We start from the raw sequence: 8,853 nt of genomic DNA on the forward strand, positions 1-8,853 counted from the left end.
CTATACACTCAATGAGTAAAACAACCACCATACGAGACTTACTCTCAACTTTACCCAAACCAGTTTGGTTTCATGCTCCATTTCTCTCTTTGGTTCATCCATGCTCGACTTTCAATCAACTTTGCTTGAGAATATCCAAGAAGATTTAGATCAATTTTATTGTTTGCTTAATTTTATTTGTTAGAAGATAAAAGAAAAAGAAATGAATAATCTACATGATTCTATAAAAAATTGGAAACAGAAAAAGAAATTATTTTGAATATTAAGAATTCAATTTATGTTTAGATTTGATTAAGGATAGGGTCTCTTATATTGATTAGTTAGATCCAATTTTAGTTTCAAAATTAGGATATATTCAAATCGAGATTTGATTGAGAATGATTGGTATTCGGTTTGAGTAAAATTTCAATTTAGGAATCATGTGAAGGAAATAAGAACTTGGTCTATTTGGTGAAGAATATGAAAAGAAAGAAAAATAAAGGGGAAGAAAAAAAAGAAAAAAAATTAAATTGTTCAAAAAAATAAAAGTATAGGGGCTAGTTTTAACAAATAGAAAATATAGAAAAACTACGTTAAAAGAAATAGAGAATGGTGGAAAACAAAAGGAGAAATAGAAGAGAATGTAAAATAAAGAGAGAGAGAGAAAAAAAGAAAAGTTAAAATAACATAAAAAAATTAAATTGCTCAAAACGAAAAAGATATAAGGATAAATTGTACAATCAAATCTAAAATTTTCGTTTGAAATGAGGCATGTCAGCTTACCGTTACACCATTAACGATAATTAATGATTTAGTGCCTAAAATGTTACAACATAATAACGTAAATGTAAGATAATGGTTTAAACTTGTTTTTTAAGGCAAACTGTAGTGGAGTATTAGATGAAATGATGACACTTGATCTTTCTTAGAAAAGAAAAGAAAATGTCAAATCTAATAATGACTAAACCTAGGTTGATCTTGGAAGCTAAGTAAAACATTTGAACCGCATATTTAAAAAGTGAAATATTATTGTTAAGTTAAAATAACATTATCAAGAAAATTATTACAAATTTCAATAAATATAAAAAAAAGTTAAAAAATAACATAAAATGATAAAAAAATACATCTTGAAATCCACCAAACTTGTGGCTCATATATAACAAGTTTTTATTTTTGGAACCCAACAAGTATGAGTTATGTCAGGTTATAAATATGAAAATTCTTCCCCAGTATAATCACAAAAAAAAAAAAATTGAAGACAAGATGAAGGAGCACATGGACTGATAATTAAGACGATAAAATGATAAGGGGCCACATAAGAAATAGTCCTGTCTTTTACTTAAAATGTGGTCCAGTGATGCCATTAATTAGTGAATGTTGATCTAAATTCACTCATCAGATTTTATCAGTCGTTGGAGCACACAATCCAATTTTGAGATAGAAAGTACCTAAAAAGAAAAACACAAAATGGGTAAGGGTCAATTTCGAAATTTTGTTGAAAATTTAACAAGCTTTACTTAAAATATTAAATTTGAAATATGGTTTGTATTCCCACTTTAATATTTAATGTCTGAATCTTGGACTCATTTTTAAATCTTGTACTATTTTATAATTTAGTTTTAAATATTATGTATTTTATATAGCATAATAAAAATATCTAATACTATAATTACTTTAAGTTATATGTGTTTAAACATCATGAGTGTTTTGATAATTCATTGGAAATTTTTAATTAATGTATAAAATGTTAAATTGATTTTATCTTATTAAAAAATTGAAATAAATTATTTATCCAAAATTACTCAAAACAATACAAAATATTATATTAATAAGAAAATAAATCAATAAGTAAATAATTTATTAAAAATAAGTATTTACTTTTATCTACCAACATTACATTTAGTACTTATATTTCACTAATCTACCAAATAATTCTCTGCACTTATAAAATTTAGGGTAAATTGCACCATTAGTCATTAAACTATAGATAAGTTTTTGTTTTGGGCACTAAACTATTTAAATTTTTTTTTTGAGTTACTAGGTTGTTAAGTTTCTTTTTTAAGTTTCGCCAGCGAGCTTCAAGTAACGATTTGACGATTGATACAGTAGATCAATACTCATCGATGAGTAGAAAAATATATCTTAGATTCAAGTCGATCTGACAGTCAATATTGGAGATTAGAGAAAAAACTATTTGAATTTTGGTTCACAGATTTGTGACGTCCAAAACAATTTCATAAAAAAAACAACTAAATTGAAGAAGAGAAGTGGAAAGAGAACTTTCAAATAGTGCAAACAGAGAAAACCATATAACATTAGTTTTAACAACTTAGTGACTTAAACATAAATTTTTGAATAATTGAATGACGAAATTATAATTTTTTAATAAATCGGAGTTAGCTGATAGAGATACCGTTTACAAAAGTACATATACTTTTGGTAAAAAAGTGTGTGTTCATATTTGATGGAGTCTTTGAAACTCTCAAGTCAAATCGTGGGTTGTACGAAGTTGCGACAAGCGCTTCTGGTGATTCCGGTTAAGAGAAAGACAGCACGAATCATTTTAAAGCCGAAGCCATGAAAAGTCAGCATGTGTTGTCTATGGACTATGGTTACTAGACATGGAAAAAGCTAGGTACTAATATTCATGCCATTATTATTGCATGCATGCCGGTCTTACTTATACAATCGTTCTGATTTTCCTCAAATTTAAATTAGTTTGCATTTCTGTATGAAAACTAGAGATTGGGATACATTGCACCTATAGAAAAGCTTCATTTAATCAGAAGCTCAGCGTGCACAAGCAACTAAACTATAAATTTCTGGTTTGGATTTTTGTTTCTATTTTCAAGTAATCAAGGGATAATTCTCAACCTTACAGAATATTTGTCTACATGGTTACATCTTCCATAATTTCTGGACATGCTCAAAACCTACTCCATTGCATGGCCTTTTTTATCTGCATCCTGCAAAACACACAAATTTGTCGGTTCGATTATGTTTTTGTACATCTTAACAATTCTATGACATGCAGTAAGCTCAAGTAAACAATACTCCCAACGTGTCCAAACTTGTAAAACAGGACTTACCATTTGTGAGCTCGGTGGGGAGACTGGGCGTGTCGTCCGCTTTAAATATGTCACTAATGAATTCTTGAAACCGAGACGAATATGCTTTCGGGTTTACAGCTGCAATCATCTTTCGGTCGAACTGCAACGACTTGTACGCGTGCTCGATTCGCTTGATCACACTGTAATTTTGGAAAAAATCCACTATTCCAAAATACAAAAGTACATCATAACACTCCCGAGACTTGGGACTTTCTTCTGATGATATATTTGCAGTTCCGTTTTTCGGTACGTGAACACCACGTGCAGACATTTCTTCCCCAAAGCTAGAATTATTACTGCAAGAAAGCCAATGGAAAACTATCAGTGCCTTACTACATCAACTTGGAACCCCACGACACTTCTTTTAGGCTTTCGGGTTTCTATCAGAAGCTTCTTAGGTAAACCCAAGCTAAAAAATAAATATCCAATACATTCACCTGCTATTTGGTAGCCATTGATCACCAAAACTCAATTCTGACCCCATGTCAATTGAATCTGCAATTCAGGAAAACAGAATATGCCTTATAAAGCTTATTGCTAACACTGTTGCCAGAAGAACATGTGGGAGAGGATGATAATTGGCAAAAATGATAGCTTTTCCTAACATATATTAGTTCCATGTATATGGCAGCGTTCGAACAGTTAAGCTTCTTACGAATTCTGAGTTTCAATATATCACCTCGAAATGAAGATGCAGAGGATCTATGTGAGTATAACTCACTTCGACTCAACAAGTCACAGGACATTCTCCTGCTGTCGGTGGAAGAACTACTGTCAACAGAACCTGCAGAAAGACAATAAAAGGAATGTATAGTTTCTTTTAAGATATGCACTTATTTGGAAGATTTTAGTCATTTGGCATTTTCAAACAACGCATTAGTTTTCTACTTTTCATAACACAATCTTTTTCCCTGTGCTTTACATTTACCAAAAACTAGGACAGCTCTGAGCCTCCTCACAAGAACAACATGTAATAAAGTGATGAAGAATCAAGATCCTTTTGATGCAAGTAATTACCTTGGGAGCCCGCAGAACGTGAGCGTCCAGCATCCAACAGACCTGGGAAAGACTAAAAGCTTATCAGAAATTTGACTCTACTCTTATAACAAGACAGATTTTCAGGCATCCAAGGGTCCAAAGTGATCATGTTTTACATGTAAACTACAGTGATCATGTTTTCCTCTAAATAAGTTTCACTTAGTTTCATATAGATGGGTGTAAGAATCCAATTTATAAAGTGTGTTCCATTTCTCTGTATGTATGAAGTACTAACTAGGATAATCAGAGATTCAGAAAAGCTAAAAAATGAAAATTTATGGGGAAAAATTCACCTTGGGGTGATCCTTTTACATGTAAGCCAAGCATCAGACTGTAATCCATGACACCTGCAGCCTCGAGAAAAGCACAATCATACTTGATTTGCCTAACAAATGAGAATACCATTGTTAATCAACAAAGGATAATGCATGTCTCTGTAAGAATAGCATACAATAATTCTTGTTACTAGGTACCCTAATAAAGGTTGGAGCCCCATAGTGATAAGACAGAATGTATAGATGGAAGGACTTACTTCAAAAGCCTATGCCGAACCAGCGGTTCAAGGTAAAAGAGAAAATCAAGATCCGACTCCTTGTGAAGAATTTTCTCTCGGAATCTCATTTTTTCAACTTTTCGACCTTGTAATGAGCCTTTGAGGTCATAACACCGGTGCATCAATAAATCTGATTTGAATATGTTTGCTACAACCACAAAGTAAACCTGTTCCCTCAAGTCCAAAATTTATCAGTGCATATTATTAGATGCCAAAGGGAATGGCAAGTTCATAGTTATGATTAACAGCAAATCTCAACCTAGATCCCTAATATAGAATCCCCTCATGGACGGAGACACGCATTGTGTAGTTTCCTTCCCTTGCAATGATCAATGCTTTTGTACTTATGTGACAAAAGGCAGTATTTATCTGATATATATATATATTCAGAATACCCCATATCTGCCTATTACCTTGCAAACAGAGCCAGGCCTTCCAATAATTATCAAGCATAACTAATGAACATTAGGCAAGTAAAATAATAACAAATGTAAACTGGTGACAAATAACTTTTGATATGAAATAAGAGATCCTATTTTTGATTGTGGGTTTATGCTGCAGGTATGAGGAAGTATTATGTTCCTTTTTTACCTTAGCACCTCCAACTGGCTTTACGACATGAGCACCATAAAGCTTGTTCAAGACCGTGTTGCGAAACTTTCTGAGATGGTTATAGTAGTCTGGAAGCATTTCTAAGAGGACCTACATCAAATTTAAGATTACAGCATGTAGAGCTTATGAGCAATATCCATGATCATATCTGCTAGATAAATATTCATGACAGTTATTTAGTGGATGATTTTGGGTTACCCTGACTTCAGATTTGCGTAGTGTTCTAATTACAAACCGGTTGTCCTTGGACAAAAGGAACATGTTGCCAGCTCTCACTGATGAAGACACCTTCCTTAGAGTTTCGTCACTACAAATTAACATCATGTAGTATTCATTGCTGATATTTTCGAGCTCTTGTATAAGCCTGGAAGGGGAATATCATCAAACAGTTCATTAACCAAAACAATATTTAACTCAATGATTAAAAACATTGATTGAAGAAAAAAAAGAACCTGAAAACTTTAGGACAATAATCTTTCCATTCAAACCCAGTAACTGATCCTGAAGGGAGATTAAGACACTGCTGCCTGGAATATTGAATCCAATATCTTTGTGAATCTGTTAAATCCGAAGCCGAAATCTCCTCTGACTCTGCCATTTATTTACCGCTTCCCACCCTGCAAAAATCATCAATGCTAAATGAATGTTTCAATTCAATGGTTTGAATATATATAAAAACTGGATCAAAGCATCACATAAATAAAAAAAACAAAGCCAATTTTGATGAATTTGATTATACTTTTTTTTTCTGTTCTGCTTTCAAGTCTAAAAGAAATGCAAGAACATTAAATTCCTTGAATGAATTGAACCCAGAGAAAAATATTTACTTATTATTGGTAGTGAATTTATGGATTTGATACGTTGGTAATTAGTTGAAAAATGGCTGGTGGAGAGTAGAATGGAATGCAGCATTTTGCGCTTGAATCAGTTATGAGATAATGGAAGTGGGGATGGATGGCTCTTAACTAAGTAGTGTCATTTTAGGACAATGTCGTTAATATAGTTTATTTGGTTATTAAGTAACCAGTAACAATGCCTTATACTGCTCCCTAGGCTTTCTATTTATTTATTATTATTGTAAAAATAAAATTTTCCAACTTGATGCCCAGGGAATTGCATTGCCAAGGATGGTGTTGCTGCAACCTCCTTTACTTCCTCTATTTCTACCCAAAAATAATTAAGTACGCATCACAAATTTATTTTTTTAATGTTTTGTTTAACAAGTTCAAAGTCAGATCACAATTTTTTTAATCTTGTTTATCAACTTAAAAGTAAAGTAGTTCTTTAAGTATGATATTGACACATTTCATTCTTGTTCGAGTTCAACTAATTTAAAATATGAATTTAAATTTTTGTCCAAGCACGTCATATTTATAAATAGTTAATCCAAACCCACTCATATTATTATTATTATTATTATTATTATTATCATTTATTCAAATATATATTTTTAAGTTAATATATTTTTAGTTATTAAAATTATATATATAGGCAACTTAACATTATTTAAAATTAAAATTATAATGTATATATATTACCATGGATTTAATTTTTATGTGTTACAAATTATATAAAATATAAAAGTAACATACCAACAAACATTGGATGTAGTGGTAAGACACATTGCACTCTTAAAGAGAGAATATAGGTTCAAACTTTGGAGATGATGTTGTTCGGAGGGATAATTATAAACCTTGAACATGGACAAGGGGTAGAGCCATGTAGAGGCCCCCCCTAAGGTTTAAGATTTTTGCAATTTCCCCCTTTGTATATATATTATAGCCCTCCTAAAAATATAAGTAGGCCCCTCGAATATTTTTATAGTATTAAAAATAATATTTTAAAAAATTATTCTTGATAAAAACAATGGAAAAATCCCCTTGAAGGAGCTAAATTACTCATGATGACTTTTTAATGATATTTTTGTTAAATAATAAATTAATGTTTATTTAATATTTAAGTAATATAACAATATATATAAAAAGAAAAGAAAAGATTAAGGGACTTTTATCATCTTTCTTCTTCATATTGATGCCTAACAAGAAAAGAAAAAAAAATTCATCATCATTTTTCCTCCAAATTTTAAGCATAAGGTATGTTTTTCTTCAAACTTTTCATAGATTTTGAATTTTTGAAGTTTGTTTTACATATATGTACCAATAGTTTTTATTTTATTTTATTTTATCAAGTGTATTAAAAGTTGCCATTAAAGGATATTGATGGAAGCTTATAAAATTAAGTGAAATGTGTATTTTTTTTATGGAAAATGAATAGGAGACGGTTTCTAACTTGTTAGAAGTGTAAAAATGAAACAAAAATAGCTAGATATTATTATAATAAGTTTCGGCCAAAGTGAAGGGGAGGAAAAAAACCTTGGTCACTTTGTTTAAAATTATGTCAAATGATAACTTGTGAAGCAGTGGGCATTCTAGTGAAAACGGAATAAAAAATGGTTAACCGAGTCGAAAGTTATGTGAATTTTGGATTAGGAAACTTAAGTTGTCAACTTGATAAACCATGTATATACAAGCCTGTCATTAGTAGTTGATTTACTATATCTAGCTATATTAGTTTTATTTTTATGAATTTTGAATGATTTAATTAGTATTTAAAATATTACGTTTCGAATTAAAAACTATGATTTCAATTATAAAATTAGTAAATTCTTGATTTTAAGTTGAATTTGAATATTATGATTTCAAATGGTTGAACAAGCACAAGCATGAGTATATTTGATTAAAATTAAAAATTTTATATTATGCGATTTACGACTTGAATATGAAATGAAATTGAAATGAGAATGAAAATGAGAATGATATGAAAATGGAAATAGAAATGAAATGGATGTTACAATCATTTTACTTTTTTATAAATTTATAAAATTAAATTTCAGGTCAATTGTAAAAAATGAAAAAGGTATAGGCAATTGATACTTTAAAAAAAAAGGAAAAGCAGTGATACTTGTGATACTAGTCGACCAGTGAACAATGAAGATTCTCCAACTATCGAAGTTAATACTTATAAATGTCCAATACTTCAAAGTGAAGATCATCCAAATCTTTCTTTTGATATTAATAATCTAGAGTGGGATCCAGGATTGCGTCCTCAAATATGAGAATATCTTATTAATCAACAAGATGAAGTCATTCGAGCATATTTAGAAATGGGGTCATATCAAATACTTTTGTATGAGTACCCATTTTCTGGTGACAAGCATCCCCGAATATTTTAATCTTCTTGGTTTTGCAAATTTCTTTGGTTGGAGTATTCCCCTACTAAAGATGCAACATATTGTTTCTCATGCTATCTTTTCTCAAAACAAATTGCTTGTCATGGTACGGATGCATTCACTGTTAAAGGTTTTAATAATTGGAAAATAATTAATGATGAAAAAAAGGTGTGTTTTCTTGAATCATGTTGGCCAAGATCCACGCTCTCCACATAATAATGCTGAGAAAAGTTGTTAAGATTTGTTAAATCAATCTCGACACATTAGCAAGGTTATCAATGCACAAAGTTTAGATAAAAAAAGAAGGTAACTGCTTACGATTCAAAACTTCA

The 8,853-nt window shown here is 30.6% G+C and overlaps 1 protein-coding gene across 3 annotated transcripts; it reads right to left on the reverse strand.

The window, feature by feature from the left end:
- Positions 1–1,130: 1,130 nt before the first annotated feature.
- LOC107900931 (phosphatidylinositol 4-phosphate 5-kinase 10) lies at positions 1,131–6,300 on the reverse strand. Of its 3 annotated transcripts, XR_005916778.1 has the most exons (12): positions 6,120–6,273; positions 5,745–5,909; positions 5,491–5,656; positions 5,272–5,382; positions 4,660–4,847; positions 4,421–4,512; positions 4,107–4,148; positions 3,769–3,873; positions 3,527–3,584; positions 3,069–3,385; positions 2,854–2,945; positions 1,131–1,427 (listed from the first exon to the last, which is right to left on the reverse strand). XR_005916778.1 is itself a non-coding variant. In XM_016826718.2 (11 exons), exons 2-11 carry the CDS (start codon positions 5,888–5,890, stop codon positions 2,935–2,937), a joined length of 1,236 nt encoding a protein of 411 aa, XP_016682207.1. In that variant the 5' UTR covers positions 5,891–5,909; positions 6,120–6,300; the 3' UTR covers positions 2,607–2,934. The 3 variants fall into 3 exon arrangements, 2 of the variants coding, with proteins under 2 accessions (XP_016682207.1, XP_016682208.1); XM_016826718.2 differs by lacking the exon at positions 1,131–1,427 and having other exon boundaries at positions 2,607–2,945; positions 6,120–6,300; XM_016826719.2 differs by lacking the exon at positions 1,131–1,427 and having other exon boundaries at positions 2,607–2,945; positions 6,032–6,137.
- Positions 6,301–8,853: the final 2,553 nt, after the last annotated feature.

The sequence above is a fragment of the Gossypium hirsutum genome, chromosome D08 (genome assembly GCF_007990345.1).
Source record: "Gossypium hirsutum isolate 1008001.06 chromosome D08, Gossypium_hirsutum_v2.1, whole genome shotgun sequence".
Classification (NCBI taxonomy): Eukaryota; Viridiplantae; Streptophyta; class Magnoliopsida; order Malvales; family Malvaceae; genus Gossypium; species Gossypium hirsutum.

Coding starts and splice junctions, on each gene's coding strand:
- LOC107900931 (XM_016826718.2), bottom strand. CDS start 5,890: ATGGCAGAGTCAGAGGAGATTTCGGCTTCGGATTTAACAGATTCACAA. Junction 4,848..5,271: donor AGCCAGTTGGAGGTGCTAAG/GTAAAAAAGGAA, acceptor TTGAGGGAACAG/GTTTACTTTGTGGTTGTAGC. Junction 4,149..4,420: donor TGTAAAAGGATCACCCCAAG/GTGAATTTTTCC, acceptor AGTCTTTCCCAG/GTCTGTTGGATGCTGGACGC.